The 19,893-nt window shown below is 59.2% G+C and overlaps 1 protein-coding gene across 2 annotated transcripts; it reads right to left on the bottom strand.

Annotated features, from left to right (window-relative positions):
* Positions 1-771: 771 nt before the first annotated feature.
* ACE (angiotensin I converting enzyme) lies at positions 772-19,785 on the bottom strand. 2 transcript variants are annotated; one of them, XM_045983970.1, is made up of 25 exons: positions 19,482-19,785; positions 18,718-18,885; positions 18,047-18,143; positions 17,208-17,351; positions 16,595-16,786; positions 15,920-16,017; positions 15,377-15,549; positions 14,762-14,985; positions 14,291-14,435; positions 13,894-13,992; positions 13,501-13,623; positions 12,955-13,166; positions 12,128-12,264; positions 11,135-11,293; positions 10,763-10,850; positions 8,582-8,725; positions 8,232-8,423; positions 6,956-7,053; positions 6,579-6,751; positions 4,489-4,712; positions 4,032-4,176; positions 3,640-3,738; positions 1,980-2,102; positions 1,437-1,624; positions 772-1,296 (listed from the first exon to the last, which is right to left on the bottom strand). In XM_045983970.1, the coding sequence occupies exons 1-25, from the start codon at positions 19,746-19,748 to the stop codon at positions 1,067-1,069; spliced, it is 3,942 nt and encodes a 1,313-aa protein (XP_045839926.1). In that variant the 5' UTR covers positions 19,749-19,785; the 3' UTR covers positions 772-1,066. The 2 variants fall into 2 exon arrangements, with proteins under 2 accessions (XP_045839926.1, XP_045839927.1); XM_045983971.1 differs by lacking the exons at positions 12,955-13,166; positions 13,501-13,623; positions 13,894-13,992; ... (7 more) ...; positions 18,718-18,885; positions 19,482-19,785 and adding an exon at positions 12,403-12,894.
* Between the last annotated feature and the right edge of the window lie 108 nt (positions 19,786-19,893).

The following is a 19,893-nucleotide window of genomic DNA, read 5'->3' as shown; positions in this document are numbered from 1 at the left end:
AAAACTGGACAATTAACTGTCAACACTGCTTCTCTTGGTCTTCATAAAAAGGGCTTTAATCTTTATTCTTCTCTATTTTCCGAATTTTCTATGATAAAGTTATTAAAGTGTCCCTCAGAATTCTGCTCCCTCAAGCCCACCTTGGCTTCCTGAGGGAAGGCTCAGGGTGAGAGTGTGAGCTCGGGGGAGGGCAGGGGCGGCCCCCGGCAGTGAATCCCTGCTTGAGCACTAGCTCCTGCCTAGCTCCAGCATTTAGGGCCCCTCTCCAGCTGAGGAGAAGGGATCTGGCCCGGGACCCCACGGACGATACTCAGGGAGCTCGGTCTAGTCACACAAGGGGACATGGAGCTGGTGCAGGCAGGAGCCTGAGGCGACCAAGGGGAACAGTGCTGTGCCCTGGGTGAGTCAGATACATGCAAGGCTTCTTCCCCAGGGAACCAGAGGACAGCCGGAAGCCTTCCATCTTAAAGACCTGCCATTTTAAGCGAACAGTTGGGGCGAGGCCGGAAGCCCAGAATGTCTGCTCCCCCTTTGCTTCCCAGAGTCCCCTTGGGTTGGTGCCGGGGCTGGCAGGGGCCGCCTGCCGTGCAGGACATTGGCCGACTGCCTGGCCTAGAGGTGGGTGCTGGGGCCAGAGCTCCAGGGCATTTTCCCAGGCTCTTCTTGGAGGAGGAGGAAGACGCCCAGCGAAGTGACCCACTTGACTGCCAGGAGGTGGGAGAGCGTCCCTGTGCCTGTCCCTGGCTTCCCCATGAGGGACACAGACTCAGATGGGGGAGGCAGGTCCTTTAATTGTATTCAGAGAGGGACGAGGAGGGGGCTCCATGTTAGGCGGACGGCTGCTGCCCTGGGATCGGGGGGCAGGGGCCGCGGGGGCTCGCGGTCTGGAGGGCGGACTGTCAGCACGGGGTTCGAGGCACGGCGAGGGGGGACCGGGTGAGAGGAGGACGGCGGGCCGGGGTGAGCCGTGAGGGGGGCGGTGGGTCCTCTGCCCACGACCCCGTGCCCGCAGTCTGGTCCCTCGGTGGCGGACGCTCCCCGGCAGGCCCAGGCCGCCCCGGGCCTCTCAGGAGTGTCTCAGCTCCACCTCGGAGCCGAACTGGGGCCCGCGGTGCGGCCGGTGGAGGCTGTGGTGGCGGATGCTGAAGAGCCTCTGGGTGAGGCCGAGGGTGGCCACCAGCAGGGCGACGCCCAGGAAGAGCAGCGCCCACTGGCCCACGCGGGCCTGCTGCTCGTCCAGCTGCAGGCCCAGGAAGTTGACGCGGCCGTTGCCCGGGAAGGGGCCTTCGGAGCGAGCTGGGCGGGGGAGGCAAGGAGAGCGGGCGGTGGGCAGGCCCCGGGTCAGGCCGGCTGCAGCCCGCGCGGACCGCCCAGGGGCCCGGGCCGGCGGGAGCTCTGGGGGCGCGCCTGGGGCGGAGGGGGGCGGGGAGCGGTACCGGAGTTTGGCGTCCAGTTGTACTGAGGCCAGCCCAGCTTCTCCCCGTGCCGCCCGTTCTCGGTGAGGAGCCAGTCCAGCAGCGGCTTGAAGTAGTTCATCATGGCGGACGCGGACATGTTGGACTGGCCTGTGATCAGCTTCATGGCTTCCGGCCACGGCTTGCTGAAGCCCAGTTTCATGGCATCCCTGGGGGAGCACCAAAGAAGGGAAACTGAGTCAGAAGGCCAGGAGGGGAGGCTCCCTGATCCAGCCCCCAACCTAATTCTCACTGCCCCCAGCCCCCCACCAGCATCAACCTCCTTGGGGATTGGGAAGGCCTGGGCAGGCCTGGGGGAGCGGGAGTAGGGGAGGGATGACCCCGGCCCAGAGGGCTGTAGGTCCCTACTGGGATGACACATTAAGGCCCTGGCACGGGCTCCACCTGGGATCTCCAGCACAGGCACCCGGACAGCAGGTGTTCCCAGAAGAGCCCCACAGGGCTCTTCAAAGCTGAAGGGTTAGAGGGTGGAAAATGATCAAAAGAAAGCTGGAGAACACTCACGCCAGGCGCTTCCCTGCCTCCTTCGATTGGTAGATGTCACACGTGTGCAAGGGGCCTTTGTGGCCAGCTGCCTGACACAGAGCCTCGTGGAACTGGAACTGAATGACAAAGCCCACGAAGTACCTGGCGTGAAGGGAAGCACGGCCTGGGGTGGGGTGGCTGGGGACCTGTGCCACCGAGGCCCAGTGCCCCTCACCTTCCTCTGCAGCCAGTCAGTCAGGGTCAGCACACCCTCTGGTCTGCAGGGTCAGCAAGTCTCCCTAGTTCCATGCCTCCCACCGGAGAGGCTCCTGCTGCATCTCAGGAGGGCTGTTCTGAGGAGGTCTGGTGATCACTCATGGGTGAGGAGGGTCAGGGCAGAGCCCTTCAAAGTTTTGGCAGCTTGCTTCCGCAGCAGTGAGGTCTGGGTTAGATGCAAGCAGAAGCCAGGTGTTGGCTCCAGGGTCACGTGCACCTGGCAGGGTGGTCTGGGCAAGGAAGCCAGCGCAAATGATCTCCTTTATCCCAAACAGCAGGGATTCCCTGGTCAAGGCCACAGCAAATTCTCCGCACTTGGTTCAGAATGTCCCAAACTGGCAGTGCAGGCCTCCCACTTTGAATGCTGGGCACAAGCCATGTGCCACTGACTTTCCTGGCATTTCTTAAACGTGCTTTGCCAAGGTTGCTGGTCAGAATTTGGAATGTGTCTCCTTCACCCACCCCTGCCTGGAGAATTATCTACACTAAGCTCAGACGCTAACCATCACTTGGGCCTGGCTTCCATGGGAAAGCTAGTGCCAGCCTGGAAGAAGGAAACCAGTGGAGAAGGCAGGTAGGAGCCCTTCTTACAGGTCAACCTCGTGTACTGTCCAGGTTGGGCCTGTTCTGAGGTACCCTTCAGTCCCCTTGGTCCCCTGCCCAAGGTTGCTCTCTGGAACATCTGAGCAGGCTTTCTCTCCCTTCCTGGACTCTGGAAACAATTCACCCAACCCACACTTATGTATTAGGTCTTGACTATATGCAGACATCATGCCAGGGGCTAGGGTGGAAAGATGGGCATGGTGAGCACGAATCCTCCCTCAATGGCCTTCCTGGGACTGAAGGTGGCAAGGGATAGAGGTAGCCACAGCCCTCCTGGGGCAGCCCTCACAAGCCTTCCCCCCTCGCCTTGCCTCATGGGTGGTCTGGGCTCCCTACAGCTCAGAGACATCTAGGCCCTTCCCTCTCGAGGTCTCTCTAGACCCTTCCCCCCCAGGGAGAGCCCCAGATCCAGCTGGGTCTCTAACCCTGGATTTAGTGTATAGAAGTTCTTCCAGGCACAACTCAAATTTTATCACAGGCAATATGGTGAATGTATAGTAAAGGAATCACAATCTTGTTTTAAAACAAAGTTCTTAGGTCATGATCTAGCCAAGGATCATGGGTCATGGTTAATAATGTTAATTATCCAACCAAGGTCTTGTAACCATTAGCCAATTACAGTAGAGTTTCTGTTTTCAATTGCATGGAGGGGAGAGACTCTCATCACGTCAAAAGTGTGAAACAACAGGAAGCCTTGGTTTCAGGTGAGTGACCTAGGCACTGTGTGTCATGCAGCCAGGCCCTCCGGGTCACCCAGACAGGTAGCTCCCCATAGAGAAGCGATGGCCCTTCAAAGACTGCCTCTTTCCTTCCCCTTTACCTGATATAAGGCACACTTGAAGGAACGTGGAACTTGGCCCCTGGGTCAAAGTCACCTTGAGAGCGGGCCACTGGGGGGCAGAGGCCCTGGTACTTCAGCCTGTCAAGGGGAAAGGTACGTTGGAGGGAGGGTTTGGGAAGAATCAAGTCAGGAAGAGTTGGCATTTTTGAAGTAAAGAGCTACTTGCCCCTGGAGCTACACTGGGTACTCCAGATTCTGGTGTGCTGTACCTCGTGCACAATCAGCCCCTGTACCCCTCCTCACTTACACACACACACAGACTCGTGTTGTTCACAGACACATCCCCTCTCTAAACACACCCCACATGCAGAGACACAGATACCGATGGAGACCCTCCCACAACCCACAGCCTCACGGGAACATTCTAGAACCTGAGGTTCCACCACTCCTGGTTGTAGTTCTCCTTGGTGATGCTTCCATCGAATACCCTCCAGCGCCACTGGTCGACGAGGTAGCTGAAGGGGACAAAGGCGATCTTGTCGAGTGCCATCTTCATCAGAAAATTGATGTCTTGCTCTGCCAAGGGAAGGGAGCCTGTTCGTCAGATCACCACCTGCCTCCTGCCACATCCCAGCAGCTCAGCCTGGATGGGTGTGCAGCGGCTAGAGAGGGGAGGAGCGGGCTGTGCCTCTCTGGGTCCAGCGACCTGCCTCTTGGGCTGGTATGAGGGTTCTGTCCTCCTGGCTCACTGAGCTGGTAGCCTCCTTGTTCCCCATTGTTCTGTCCCAGCTGCTGCCTATGAGCCATCAAGGGCCCTCCCACAGCCTCCCAAGCTCACTGGCCCTTCTCAGTCCCTCTGTCCAGTGGGACCTCCCATTCCTCTCTCACCATAGCCGCCGCTCTCGCTACTCAGTAGGTTAATACTGTGTAGGTGCTTGGGGGTAGACACAGAGAGTGCCAGCACATCTCCGATGGCCTCGTGAAAGCCAGGGTTGGCACCCTCCCGGAAGGTCACAGGCAAGTCCTTGTACTGCATGAAATACTGTATGTGGCCCATTTCGTGATGGGCCACCACCAGGTCCTCCATGTTCACCGTGGTGCACTGCTTGATCCTGGAACACAAGGAGTGGGGCAAAGGGACCTGCTGTCCTCCCTGCATGCGAACCACATGCCCATCAATGCTCTATGCAGGGAATACAGCATTATGGGAAGGAAAACCAAAGGAGGCATGAAGCAAGCTTGAGAAAGAGGCAATCTGAGTGTTGGAAGCCCCTAAAGTATGGTCATTCAGGCCATCTCTCTGCCTCCAACTTCCCTGAATAACTCCAGCCCTCACTGCTATGTTGCTTTCTAACTGTGCAAAGTACTTGCTCCAGAGGCATTGGGACACTTAGCTATGATTGTGTAGGACTTTCTAGAATGTGGGTGCTATGATTTTTTTTCTTTTTTGGTACTGTGATTTTTCATGCACACTTTTTTTTTTTTTTTCTCTTCCAAGACTCGGGCTTCCTGAAGGAAACAACAGTTATTCTGAGCCATTCTACATCCCATGTGCCCAACACCAGCAAACATCTTCACCCCAGGAGGTCTCCGGCTCGGGCTGAATTGTCATCTGCAGAGCTGTCCACGCCAGAGGTCCCGCCTCCTTCTTCATCTTTCTTCAGTCTCTTTTGTGAACCAAAGAAATTCTCCCTTGACTCTAACCAGAGCCCTTCAGTTCAGTTGACCCCATATTTCTGTCACTGTACTGTCATTGTATAGGAAGAGCTTCCCTGCATCCAGATTGGAGTCTGTCCACCTTCTCCTATGACTCCCCATACAAGGAAAGACCCCCCCGAGAAGGGCTCTCACCCTCTTGATTCTGTCTCCATCTAGCCCTACAGTTGCAGCCCTCATGCCTTTGAAAGAGGGACCCAAGAACAGGCAATCCAGTGAACCCTGACCGCTTTGTTCTAGCCTCACTTTGGCCACTCTCATAAGAAGACACTTCACCCAAAATGGCAGATCATCCTTGCCACTTCTCCCAAGAGTTGGGGTATTCTTTCCCTTCTTTGACTCTGGATTGTCCTTGTGACTTGCTTTAGCCAATGAAGTGGGGCAGAAGTGACTTGGCCAGTTTTGGATTTAGCCTTTAAGAGACCTGGCTGTTTTTGCTTTCTTCCTGGAGGATGCCAACCGCCAGACAGGAAATCTGACTGCTTATCTCTCATACTGGGCGAAAGCCCAAGCTAGCCTGGACAGACCTATGTCCCATCAACCCCCAGCTGCTCCAGTCATCCCAGCCCAAGGACCCAACATGTGAGTAAAGAAGCCAGCTTGAACCTTCCTGCCCCAGCATGTGCCACATGGAGAAAAACTGAGGAGCCCGACCAAGAGCCAGAACCAAGTCCCCACCCCGTGCTCTCCAGCCACCAGAGCCACCGCAGCTGAGGGCTCCATCATTGTACATAGGAGCAGCCATGTCCGTTGCATGTTGCCTGCGCTCCTGACCAATAAAATCATGAACTAAACAGATGATTGTTTTCTACCACTAAGTTCTGGGGTGGTTTGTTAGGCAGCAATAGATAACTATCCTCTGATGAGGACAGATTCTGAGCCTCTGCTAATGGTGGGCCTGTGTGAAGCCCCCACTGTCCTCAGGTACCTCTCTGTGTCAAGGCACATGTAGCCAGGAGGATGGCCTGCTATAAGCAGGGGCTGCCGCAGAGTGAGGGAAGCCTGGGCAGCTCCCACGGTGCTCACATCCGACACTGGTCAGTGCCCGAGAAGACCCTTGCCTGGTAAACAATGTTCTCCCGCTGGAAGCCAATGGCCAAGCTGGGGTCAGGCCCAAGGCTCTTGAACCTCATCCTAAGCTCCGGTCCCTGTGCTTGTTTCTGCTCACTCTGGCTGAGAGGACAATAGGAGAACCTTTACTTAGCTCATCTCCTTGCCCACTGGGTTCAGGATATGGTCCTCTGGCTGCTACCTGGACACACCTGAAGTCCTTGCCATTGTAGAAGTCCCAGGCAGAGGCATGGCACACTACTTCCCGCCCATCGGTTGGCTTCTCCAGCATTGACTTGTTCCAGAACTCAAAGGGCACAGGCAACAGCCCCAGGGAGGTGAAGAACTTGTCTGCTTCTTCAAACATCCTTTTGGGAGTCCAGCCCTGCAAGCAGAGGGAGCTCTGTCCAAACTGGGGACTAAGGGGCTAGACTGTGTGCTGCGGTTGGGGTGGGGGTTGGGAGAAGCCCAAGCCAGAGGGAATTCCTGAATCAGAAGGCCATCTCGCACTGAGGCAGAGGTCTCCCCTCCCCTGTGCCCAGAGGCTGCCCTGGAGGGGCAGAAGTGAGACGAGGGACCCAGTGTGCACCTGCTTTATCATGGCCTCTGTGGCGTCTATCTTGGGGGCTGAAGGGAAAGGCACCACCAAGTCATAGATGTTGGACCAGGTCTGAGCCCACATGTTTCCTGAAGGCAGGGAGGGGAAGAGAAGGCAGAGAGAGAGGAGAGACCGATGTTATTTCTTAGACTCAGCATCATCACCCATGGAAAGGGAACCAGATCCCCGTCTTAGGATATTAACGGCTTCTCTTGAGCACCTGCTGTTAGCAAATGGTGCCGGGCATTCGACATACATGGGTCTTCAGTCTGTACATCCAGTGCACGAAGTCATTATCTGCTCTGAGTGCTAAGGTCTTCGTTCAAAGCCTCAGCTCGGCCTCCCGCTCCTGGGGCCACTTGGGCCTGGTGCCTCCCCTTCGGGGGCCTGTGTTTCACAGTCATCAAGCTGATGTCTCTTCAGATGTTCTTGGTTGCACCAGTGCGGGTCAAGGATGGCTGGGCTCCTGGGCTACAAGGTCCCCAAACCTGGTCAAGCTTCTTGGGGTCTCCCTCGTGGTTGGCAAATGGTCTGTGGCCCTGTCTGGCCTCTCTGCTCATAGCAATAAGCCCCCTAGGGCTGTATCCTCAGTGGCCCAGCAGGGACGGACAAGAACCCGGGAGCCCCTGCTTTGCCTCCCTGCCCAACATCCTTCACTGTCTTCCACTGCCTACTTCCTGCCTTCTGGGCATCTGAGCTTACAAGCCCTGAAAACACAAGGCTCCAGAGGTTGCAATGGCTCTACACTCTCCATGCTGTCCTCTGTGCTCCTAACTCCCTCTGCCCCGGGCTGAGCATCATGTCTGCCCTTCTCTCTACCGCTACTTTTTCCATCTGTGGGATCCTCTCTCATCTTTGAAGGCTCTGCTCACCTGCCGCCTCTCGAGGAGGCCCAGGTTCCCACTCCCAGCCCCTCCTTCGCCCGCACCCCCAGCGTCGTGCTGCCTTGAGCGGGGATGGGTGATAGGGTCTCCTGTAAACTTACTATGAATCCTCCCGGGCTCCATCCGGGTGATCTGTACCATGGGGCTCCGTAGCAAATGGGGTGCTCAAGACAAGCAGGGGGTTCATCTCTGCACACCTAGCTACCACCCCACCCCAGCCCTGGCAACATTCCCTCAGCCTCAAGTCTTCACGCTGTCCGCCCAAGGGACCTTTCCAGCCTCTCCTCCGCCCTCTGGACAGCACTGGCCCCACCCTCCCTCAGTCGGGCTCTGTTCCCGGCCCCGCCCCCGCCCCGCCCCCGCCCCGCGGTACTCGTCCTCACCCAGCAGGTGAGCGGGAATTGGGCCCTCCAGGTTGATGTGCTGCGACCCGTAGTGGCGGTGCAGGGCCCGGCGCACGTAGGCGTGCAGGTTCAAGTACAGCGGCTGCAGCTCCTGGTAGAGCTGCTCCAGGTCTTGCTCCAGGGACGGCATCTCATACATGACTCTCCAGGAGTCCCCTGCATCTTCGTAGCCTGTAGAGAGGACACCCGACCAGTCGCTGAGCACCCTCCGCCCCGCCTCCTCTAGGGACCCCCCCCCCTCACCAAGTGTAGGAGGCTCCGAGGACCCTCCTGAGGGCCCCAGCGGGGCTGGAACCCGAGAGCTGGCGATAACGGCCAGAGGGACTCACCGTTGAGCCGGGCAGCCTTGTTGGCGAGTTCCACATACTTGGGAAAGAAAGGGAGGATGGCTCTCCCCACCTTGTCCCGCCAGCTCGTCCAGGCCCACAACAGATCTTCGTATTTCCGGGATGTGGCCATGAGGTTTGTCAGATCTGTGGGAAGGAGTTGGAAGAATTTGAAGGGCTGGAACCTCGAGCCCTCGGCTCAACTCCCACCTCCTCTAAAGTGGACTCGGTCATAGGAGTTGGAGGCTGGGGTCCAGCTGGGAGGTCCCGGGAAGAGGGCTGTCCAGGCAGCCTGTCCAGGGACATGGGAGAAAGGCTCCTGCGCTTTCTGCAGAGGCTTCCTGGTGGCCGTCCCTGGGCTCAGGGGACCTGCACACCACTTCAAGTTTGCAACAGCCCCGTGAGGGGTACACTGGCTTTCACATGAGCGTGTTGGTGACATGGCAGGTTCCCCCAGCCAGGAAGTGGCCCAGCCAGGCACAAACCAAAGGCCCGGACTCCAGAGCTGCTGCTCGCCACGGATTTCCTGCTCACCCCCTCCGTGGGAGGGACAAATGGCTTAGAGGGCACAAGACCTGAGTTCCTGTCTAGTCTCCCACTGACTCCAAAATAACCTCACGAGTCATGGGACCCTTCTTCCCCTATCTTTCAAATGGGGATATGCCAAGCACTCATGGGGGGGGGTGTAAAAATCACATAGGGACACGAAGGCCCTGAGTGGGCACACTCCCCATCGGTCTCTGAGTATTCATGGGGCCTAGACCATCTAGCACCAATTGCTGGCAAACTGGACGAAATCAAGGATGGCCGTGGAGACAAAGTACAGAGAGCCATCCCAGTGCCGTCAGGAAGGCCGGAGTCCTAGGTCTGGGTCTGGTCTGCACTGTGCGTGCAGCCTTCTCCACATGGCTTGCACGGAGCTGGCACACACCTGGCAGAGCTGGGACAAGGAGGGTGAGCTCACGTGGCACTTTCGGAGTCCCCCCGCTCCCCCCACGGGTGGTGCCTGCGCTCGGCCCCCAGGCCTGAGCCGGAAGACAGCAGACGCCCTTTGGGACCATCTGTACCTTACTATCTGACTTGTGCTCTCTCCCTATTTCGGAATATGCTTCAGCATATCTACTTCTCCCTGAGAAAGTGTATTCAAATGCATTGTTTGGGGGAAAAATGTAATGTGAGAATTTCACTTCTGCCCTCTGCTGATGTGAGTATTGTTTTTTGTGGGTGCTTCCTCGTTTTAATGATGGCACCGTCTGACGGCCCGGGCCTGGAGGAAGAGGCTAACTGCCGGGGGTGGGGGGAGGCTGAAGGCGACACTCTCCCACATACATGGGCACACACACGCACACAGGCGCGCATACGCCCCCCGCAGCTCTGTGCGTGCCTCCCCGTGTATACAAACCGTAGGTCAAACCCTGTCTCAGGAAAACTGTCTCTCTCTCCTGTTTATTTTCCATTTCCCCTTCTATTTGTCATTGTTCTAATGAGGGACTTGGGCAGAGGGCCAGGAAGAGATGGTTTCTGGGTAGTGATTTCTCAGGAAGAATGTTTAGGGCTCTAACTCCCCAACCCTTGGGAGAATGGGGTCAAGAGGGAGGACGGAACGTATCTGTGCACAGGTACTCGAGCGTCCAGGGGGAGCTCTTCCAAAGGGGAGAAGCCAAGAAGAACCAGCCAGTGTGGAGAGAGAAGGGGATGAGCAAGAGCCGGGGGCATTCCTTCGAGTGGGAGGTGGGTTCCATGAGCCGTGGCCTCAGTGTGGGGGATGGGGGGCAAGGAGGAGGCCAGAGAAGGTGGGAAAGACATGGGTTGGGTGAAGGAAGGAAGGGACCTAGAGTTACTCTCCTCAGTGGCGGGTATAAGCACTCAGCTGACAAGTCTGAGGTACGCCGGACTCTGATGGGCACGCTGCCCATCAGAGAGGAAAAGAGGGAGTCCAGGGGGGATCCAGAGGGAGCAGAAGCACGGACCCATGGAGAGCCATGATCAGAGCAGAGGTAAAGTGGGTGCCTACCCTCGGTGGTGGCAGAGAAGCCCCCAGGGGTGGAAAACAGAGGAGTGAATCTCCTGGACACGCTGACCCTGTGGGTCAGGAGACCCTGACCCCCCTCAGTGGGCCAGTACCCCTAACACTGCCCACGCCAGCCTTCCCCACCCTCCCTCTCGTTCCCCACGTGCGCTCACCAGGGTCCAGCTGCAGACAAGTGCCGTTGGCGTGGCACACAGAGGCAACGCTGTAGGTGGTTTCCATGTCCAGCAGGATCTGGTTGTACTGCAGGAGGAAGGAGAGAGACAGCAAGCTGCCCCCCTTTGCTACCTGTTCTGCCCCAGGCACCATCATGTGCAGAGGGGGACCTATGGAGCTGGGGGAGTGTGTTCGCAAAGGTGCTGCCTTCTCAGGAGTTCTATGGGTGATGCCAACAGGGGAGATGTCACGACAGATAGAGGACGAGGAAGCAGCAGGAAGGCCGGACCCTGTACTGGGCTCAGTCCCCCGAGCTGGGACCTGGTCTTGTCCTTGGACCTTCCATTCTCTGCTCCCCACAAGGCACATACCTCCTCCAGCTCGTTGGCAGGCAGCGCTGCCCGCTCTAGGTCCTGAATCTTCTTTATCATCCGCTTGATGCTGGCATTCTGGAAGTTAGTCACATCGAACTGCCTGGCCCAGGTGCCGAACTTTAAGGTGTGGTTTGCCATCTGTATGTTCTTCTGCAGCTGAGGGCACAGGGGGAACCGTGCCAGGAGGCCTGGGAGCTTTGGAGAGGCCTCTGAGGTGGAGGGGTCACGGGGGGAGTGGAAGGGACTGGGTGTTGCCGTGGGACGGGGCAGTTTTGTCAAATTGTTGCCTTTGCTCTTCAACCTGGACCGTCTATGGGGTCTTGGATGCAGTGCGTGCCCCTCAACAGATACCCAATGTCACACAGGACATTCCTGGTAGACAGAAGGGGATGCGCCCCATGTATCTTGTTAGGATGGGGTCAGGTTGGTGTTAGTTCTGTGGCCTCTCTGAGCCTCAGGGTCCCATCTGTAAAATGGGAACAAGATCACTGGTTTTGCAAAGGCAGATGAGGACTAAAGGAGGCAAGAGCCGTTCCTCAAGAAACGGTTCTCCAGCGCTCACCTCCCATACACCTGCATGCACCACACAGGCCGGGAAGGGGTGAGGGGCCGCGAGTCCTTACTGTGGTGGCAAACAGGGGCTTTCAACCTAAAAACCCAGCTTTAGTCTCCCCTGTGTCTGTGCAAATCATTCTACTACGAACAACAGGTTGCTTGGTAAAGAAAGACAACTTTTTTAGGCATTGAGTATATGCCCACCCAAATCTGAAATTGAGTATTATTTTAAATATCACATCTGGATTTTTCACAAATTCTGATAGCGCCACCCCCCCGCCCTAAGGGAGGGAGGCGGCAGCCTGCTCTGCGCTATCTTGGGTTTTGAGGCTCGGTCCCTGGGGGCAGGAGTTCACATGTGGGCCGCCTGTGTGCGTGAGTGTGCGTGAATGTGTGCGCGTGTGCGCGAGCATGGGGCGGGGGCAGGGCCCCTACCAGGATCTTGCTGGTCTCTGTGGTGATGTTGGTGTTATAGTTCCAGTTGGCCTCGGCATACTCGTTCCATATCACCAGGGACCTCCGGTCATACTCCTCCACAAACCTTCTGGCCTCAACCTCATCGGTCACCATGCCTGTGGAACAAAGTGGAGGGAAACAGACAGGCCTCCCCTTGCCCTCTGCTGCGGGTTGGCCTGAGCCTGCCCCGGCCCCAGCCTCCTGCTCCTACCCCCCTCCCCCCAGGCCCCGCCCCACCCCCCAGCTGGTCCCACTTGGGCTCTGGGGTGTCTGGCTGCTGGTTGTTGTCTGGCCGGTTGTTGTCTGGCTGCTGGTTGTTGCTAGGCTGGTTGTTGTTGTCTGGCTGGTTGTTGCCTGGTCGGTTGTCACCTGGCCGGTGGTCTCCTGGCTGGGGACCAGCATGGGGTACCCACAGCAGAGTAGGAGGAAGAAGAGGCTGGGCAGTCCTGGAGCGGCCCAACCTTGGCCCATGGCCGCAGGAGAGCAGAGCCCTGTAGCCACAGTCCCCCGGCCAATAAGAGCGGAGCCAGCAATGTGACCTCATAGAGCAGTGTGCCCGCCAGCTTGCCCCCGGGGGGCCTCAGATCTGGGCACCCCCTCCCTAGAATGCTGGGGAAAAGGCATGCTCACTCCCACCCCAAGGCCCAGTGATGAGCTAAGGGCCCTGGGATGCACAGTCCTTAAGGGCAGGGTGCTGGGGCCCAGCTGGGAGCGGCTGACCAGGAACCAGGAACCAGGGGTCCTGAGTCCAGAGCCCAGAACCAAGAACGGACGTTAGCCAGCCCCACCCTCACTCCAGGCTTTACCGATGTCCTGTGGGTAATTGTTGGGCATCGGAGGCCGCCACTGGTATTCGGGCCACCCCAGCACCTCCCCGTTGCGCTCGTTCTGCTCCTGTAGCCACCGGTAGACCGGCTCGAAGTAATCGAGCAGCGGCTGGGCGTCCAGGGTGTCGGTGCCGATCGCCTCCTTCAGCACCTCCTGCCAGGGCCGCGAGGAGCCTGCGCGCAGCGCCTCCCTGTTGGTGGGCACAGGTTGCTCAGAGCAGCATCCGACACCGGCCCCGGCCCACCTCCGTGCCCCCTGGCCTGTCAGAGCAGCAACATTAAGACTCTGGGGACTAGGAGCTCTGGCAAGGGGCCGGGACATCATCCTGTGATGTACCTGCCAGAGACCTACTCCGTAGATGCTTGACGACACAAACAAGGGGCTGGGAGGGGAGGAAGGCGCCCTCCCCCAGTAGAGCCTTGTGGTTTTCCCATGGGCAGCCAGTTGCCTTCCAGACACGTCTTCTCCCTACCACCCCTCCCCTCCCCTCCCCTCCCACTGGCCCTGCTGCTCCCCCTACACACCGGAGCTTGGCCCCCGCCTGGGTGGACTGGTAGATGTCACATTTGTGCAGTGGGTACTGTTGGCCTGCCTCCTTGCACAGGGCTTGATGGAACTGGAACTGCAGGACAAAACTCACGAAGTACCTGCAGGTACAGGGCGGGCGTTAGGGCGAGTGGTGGGGAAGCCTTCGCCCAGGCACCATTCAGCGCCGAGCCGGCAGAGGCCAGACCACACGGGTCGCCTTGGGGGAGAGAGAACCCACCCTAGCTCAAGAAAGAGGCCCACTGCAATCCCAGGCCCTTGGCGGGGGGGGGGGGGTGGGGGGGTGCCCAGAAGAGTGTGGGGATCAGCCCTGAGAAGGGGGAGGGGGACGAACAGTGTGACCAGTTGGGTGGGGGGAGGGGCACTGGTACCTGATGTACGGTGTCACATTTGGGACATGAAACTTAGCTCCGGCATCAAAGTGGGTTTCGTTTCGGGCAACTGGAGGACAGATCCCCTGATACTTGGTTCTAGAAGAGGATGGTTAAATTGCCTCAGGACTTAAGAGTTGCACACAGGCTGACTTAGCCTTTGCAGAAAATGCTGTGAAGCAGGCATTCCCACCAGGCCATCCTGTCCCCCTCTGGTGAACTGTGGAAGACTTCCCAGAGGAGGGAGTTTTGGGTAGAAGAGAATGGGTAGGGAAAGGGTAGAGACAACATTAGAGAGGATGGGACGGGACTGATGGAGGCAGGAGGCTCCTGGCGGCCCAGGAGAGGAAGGAGGGAAAACTTGGGGTTAGGCCCTTCCTGATCCCTCTTTACTCACCGAAGATACCACCAGTCAAAGTTGTAGCGGGAAGGGGGGGTACGCCCACTAAAGACCCCCCAACGCCACTGGTCTACCAAGTAGCCGAAGGGAAGGAAGGCAATTTTTTCCAGTGCCATCTTCAACAAGAAGTTGATGTCACTTTCTGTTGGAAGAGGAGACGAGAAGAGGGAGGTCAGAGGGAGATGGGGGTCCAGCTAGGATAGGGTGGGCCTGGGCCGGAGCCAGCAGGAGGTGGGGGTGGCCGATGCAGAGAAGGGCAGGCCGGCCTTCACAACCATGGAGCCCTGCTTGGAAGAGGGTCCTTGGGCAGTGTCCAGTTGGAACTTGGGGTGAGCTGTGAGGCTCCAGGTGGATGCCCAAACCTGCCTGATCCGGGGCAGAGAGGCAGAATCAGGAAGGGCAGGAGGGAGCGTGGGCTGGAATGGGGTCCGGGGGTGGGGCGGGCTGGGTCCTCTCCACCCCCCATACCCATGTCATTGCTGACATTGTCCAGCAGGCCAATTTTGTACAGATGTGCAGGAGTGGAGACGGAGAGTGCCAGCACATCCCCGATGGCCTCGTGGAAGCCAGGGTTGGCCCCTTGGCGCAGGGAGACGGGCTGCTCCTTGTACTGCAGATAGTACTGCACGTGGCCCATCTCGTGGTGCACCGTGGACAGCTGGTCCATAGTGACCCGCGTGCACTGCTTGATCCTGGGGCAGGGAGATGGCGAGGGTGAGGGTGAAGGACAGGGCAGGGCAAGGACCAGAGCACGGGGAGGCCGGCACCTAAGGGAAAGGAGCCAGCTGGGCACTGCCCTGGGGCTCGAAGGAGCTGGTGGAAACATACAAATCCTTTGCTCTGCCCCAGCCCACACTCAGGGCCTTCCTCCTCCATTCCAATATAAAGAGCTGCTGCCTGCCAAAGCTGCCAAAGGAAGGCGACCTATGGGGTCTCATATGCCCAATAGCCTTGGAATAGAACCAGCCCCACCAGATGGTGTCAGGGCTCGGGGAAGAGGTGGTTTGGGGAACTGGCATCTCTGTGCCCAGTCTGGCCACCCTTCCTGGATCCAGACTCCCCTTTCCCCTCCCACGTCTAGACCTGAAGTCTCTCCTGTTGTAGAAGTCCCAGGCAGAGGCGTGGCACACCACCTCACGCCCGTCGGTTGGTTTCTCCAGCATGGACCCTGCCCAAAACTCAGGAGGCATGGGCGAGAGCCCTAGGGAGGTGAAGAACTCCTCCGCCACCCGGAACATGTGCGTAGTGTTCCAACCCTGGGGGAGGGAGTGGGGAGCAGGTACAAGTCAGGGACCAGCTGTGGGAGCTCCCTGTGGCTCCCATCTAGCTCGGCTCCTTGCCCAGTCCCTGCTCTGGCGGCCTCCCTTCCCAGAAGCAGGGCCCCCACTAACCACAGTGGATCAATAAAAGTAGACGGCAGCCCACACCCCACCTGTGGGGTCGTGGAGGGAGGGGCCGGCATCTCGCCCCGGACACAGACCCCATCTCACTGCTGGCATGCACACTCCGGGCTAGTGCTCTGTAGAAAGGGGGGGACCCATCTCCCTCCTGTAACTTCTTCCTGCCCCTCCCCCCATGTCTGATGCCTTCATGCTGCCTCCCACTCCAGCCCAACCCCAAGCTTACCTTCTGCACCATAGTGCTGGTAACATCAAGGCTCGGCTTGTCAGGGAAAGGCACCATCATGTCATAGAGGTTGTCCCAGCTCTGGGCCCACATGTCCCCTAGACAGAGGAGGGGAGCCAGTCAGCTTAGCTCCCTGCCTGGCCGGCTTCCTTCCTGCTTGCTTCCCCACGTGTGTCCCCGAACAGCCTGCTGGGTCCCTGGCACCTGGATCCTGGGCACTCAAGGGTAGCAGCCTGTTCGCCCCCTCAGGCCCACTCACGCTCCCAAAAGCTCCAGGTTCCCCAGGGTTCGCAAGGACCCTGGCAACGGCGGGAAGGACCCCAGCAGCATCACTTGGGCTCACACAAGCCCGGGCTTGCTTCCTAGGACATAATCTAAGATGATTACTCCTCCCTCACTGGACCTGAAGTCAAAAGTCTGTAGTGTGACTCCTAGCTCCACCTTTCACCAGTTCTCTGTCCTCTGCCCTCTGCCAAGTCTAGCGCCTCAAGCCTCTGGGTCCCCGTCTGAAAAGCAGGAACAGCCATGGTGATTGAGAAGGGCCGCCTGCTTAAGGGGTTGTGGAGTGAGCCATGGGGCTCGTGCATGGGGGAGTACAGAGGATGGGGCTCGACAACGGGAGACATGAGGAGGAGAGTCCATGGGACACGCGTGGAGGCGAGGCAAGGTCCTCACCCAGCAGGTGCGCAGGAATGGGCCCCCTGAGGTTGACGTATCTGTCTCCGTATCGGCGGTGCAGTGCGCGGCGGACGTAGGCGTGGAGGTTCAGGTAGAGGGGCTCTACTTGATGGTAGAGGTGCTCCAGATCTTCCACGAAGGTGGGTGACTCATACCAGGAGCGCCAGTAGGCCCCTGTGTCTGAGAAGCCTGCGGGTGGTGTTGGGGTGCAGCTCAGACCCAAGGTTCTGGCACCTCCTGGTCAGCTCCTGCTTCCCCATTCCCCCGGGCTCGGGGCCTGCGTATCTGCCAGCTAGCTGGGAAAGATGGCTGAGGGACCGCCACTCTAGGATTTTCCAACTAGGGTTGTTCCAACTCCAGCTAAACAGATCCTGGCACGGCAAAGATGAGTGCTGGGGCTCCGACGTGTGCCGGGAGGGGCAGCGCGAGGACCGCGGGGCAGCCCCGAGGAAGGCAGGTGCGGCTGCCTTCCACTAGCTGGGCGACCTTGAGTCGGAATATGGCGACAGCCCGACCCCTGAGGCTCCGAGGGGACTGTGGATGGGAGAGCTCCTGGCAAGCTGGGAAGGGCAGAGCTCGCTCACACCACAGGTGGGGTGGGTCAACTCACCATCCTTCTGGTAAGCCTCATTGCTGAGGGTGGTGAAGTTCTGGTACAGCGGCTTCAGTGGGGTGCCCACGGCATTGTGCCAGCCCTCCCAGGCATAGAGAAGCAGGGCGTAGTTTCTCGAGATGGCCATGATGTGGATGAGCTCTGGGACATGGGGGAGCGGGGTCAGTTGTTTCCACTGAAGGCAGCAGCCATCTTCAGGAGAGCTCCCACACCAGTCCTCACCATCTCCACCTGCTTCCTCAACATCATGATGCCCCCCCCAAGCCAAGGGCCGCCTGCAGCCTAGGTGGGCTGGGGCTGGGAGCTATACAAGAGGGATCCTGGTCCCTAGGGAAGTGAGGCTCTAAGGCGGTACACACAAGGGGGCCAGCCAGAGGCCAAAACCCAGACAGACCTTTCACAGCTCATGGGTTGGAGCGGCTAACCTCAGGCTGCCTCGTGGATGGGGGTGTCGGTGTTGAGGGAGACGGGGAGGTTTAGGCAAAAGTGACAAGGGGTCTATGTCCTGTGGAGGGCTCTTGGGAGACCCAGAGGACTCATGAAAGGGCAAAACCAGGCAGCCAGGAGGAAGGCTAGTGGGGATGGGAGAGGCCAGAGCACCCATGGGGGTGGGGGTTGGGTGGGGTGGGAGCTGGAGACTGGAGGTATGAGAAATCAGTGTGCCAGAAGCAGGGGAGGGGGCAACTGACAGTCCAGCTCCAATCGGAGGTCAATGCCTTTGGTTTACCCACTCCCTCCGTGGGCCTCCTGTTAAACACACCCTCTTCCTGGGTGCAGCAGCGCTGTGGGGAAGGGCTGGGAAGCCCCAGCAGAGACAATGAGAGACAGAGCCATACCTGGGTCCAGGGACCAGCAGATGGCAGTCTTGTTGGGATAGAAGCAGACCCTGGCTGTGGAGTAGATCCTGTTCATGCTGCTTAGCAGAGAGTTGTACTGGGGAATTAGAGTGCGGAAAATGTTAGCACCAAACAGCCCCCAGAGACCACTGGGCTGCCCCCTCCTCTTTTTGCTGGGATGAAGAGGAGGCCCGGAGAGCGCATGTGACTTGGGCAAGGCCCCTCGTGGAGCTCAGGACACTCTGATCACTAATATACTGATTCCCCTTCCCACGGAGGCAGCCTGCGGAGGTGGAAACAAGTGTCCTTAGAATTTGGGATGGGTTTCAAGTCCCAGCTCGGTCACCACCTCGCAGTGAGGGCAAATCTCTTTCAATCTGGCCTCAATGCCCTCTCAGTCCTCAATCTTTCAGAAGCCCATACACCACACTGGACTGTGGCAAAATTTTGAAAACCCCCTTTTCATCTGTTTTCTTGAATTTCACTTTCTATACTCCAACTCCAGGGGAAATCAATGTTTCAGGGAGCCGTTCTGTGCTCACAGAGGCTGCCCAGCCAGGGTGTGTACAGACCCCAGGGGCCCCTCCTGCCAGGCTTCCCCCCGCCGGCCCAGGGCAGCCCTGGGAGGCATGCTGGCCATGCCTGCGTCCCCCTCCGGCCCCCAGGCCCACCTGCTGCCGCTTTTCCACAGGCAGGTTGGCAGGACCCAGGGTGCGAACACCGCTGATGACCCTTCGCAGGATGGGGTCGCTGAAGTTCTGCCAGATTGGGTCGTATAGATCCTTGGCCTTCTGGCCCCAGACCTCAGCAAACTCCTGGTTGAGTAAGGCTGCTTCCTCCTGTGGGCACCGGAGGGGACACAGCAGAAGCCATGGCGCTGGGCAAGGGGAGGAAGGCCAGGGTCTCCTGGACACTGGGGCTTGGGGAAGCACTGCTCGCTCCTCTTGGGGGTCAGGAGCTGGGGGAATCTGCCTCAGGTGGGCGGCGGAGCAGAAACTGGGACCAGAAGAGAGGCGGGCAGAGGGAGGGTAGGTAGTGATGAGCAGTGACAGGAACAGTGAGAGAGGGGTAGGTAGCGGCTACGGAGGATGAGGTGAGGGCCAGAACAGAGAGGGCACCCCCGGAGAAGACTGCCTCTGACCTAACCCGATGTCATCCCAGGGCGCTGCAACCTGGGTGACTCGAGGTCATGCGAGCCAGCCTTATCCATTTTGGTTCTTGGGGATGGATCATGCGCCCAGCACCGTGCTGGGACATCCACCGCCGGTCTGATGGGAGGCAGCGGGGTCGGCGGCGTCCGCTGGTCCCACCTGGTCCCTGAGGCTCAGGGGCCGGGGGCGCGCGCCCGGCCGTGACTCCCCGCCCCCCAGCGCCCAGCCGCAGGCCTGTGATTGGGCGTCCGGGCCCCGCCCCCGCCCCGGGCCCGCGCGCCCACCTGGCGCCGCGCGTTCTCCTCGGTGATGTTGGTGTCGTACGCCCAGCTGGCGACCGTGCTCTGGTACATCACCAGCTCGGCGCTCGAGTTGAAGCTCTGCACGAAGAGCTGCGCCCCGGCCTCGTCGGCGGAAAAGTTTCCGGGCTCCAGGTCGGGGTGGAGCGCCAGGGCTGCGGGCGGCCGCGGCTGCAGGAGCAGCAGCGGCAGGAGCAGCAGCGGCAGCGGGGGCGGCGGCCCCCGCCCCGCACGGCCCGGCGCGGCCCCCATGGCGCGGTGCGCGGTGCACGGCGCGGCGCTGCCGCTTCTCCCGCGCGGCGCCCGGCCTGCGGATTATAAAACCCCGCCGCCGCCTTTCGACACACCCCCACCTCCCCGCCCCGCTAGCTTCCTCCGCGACTCCAAAGTCCCCCGG

Source organism: Meles meles, chromosome 18 (assembly GCF_922984935.1).
Source record: "Meles meles chromosome 18, mMelMel3.1 paternal haplotype, whole genome shotgun sequence".
Lineage (NCBI taxonomy): Eukaryota > Metazoa > Chordata > Mammalia > Carnivora > Mustelidae > Meles > Meles meles.
The sequence above is the reverse complement of the archived record's forward strand: the minus strand, read 5'-3'. Positions and strand labels throughout refer to the sequence as shown.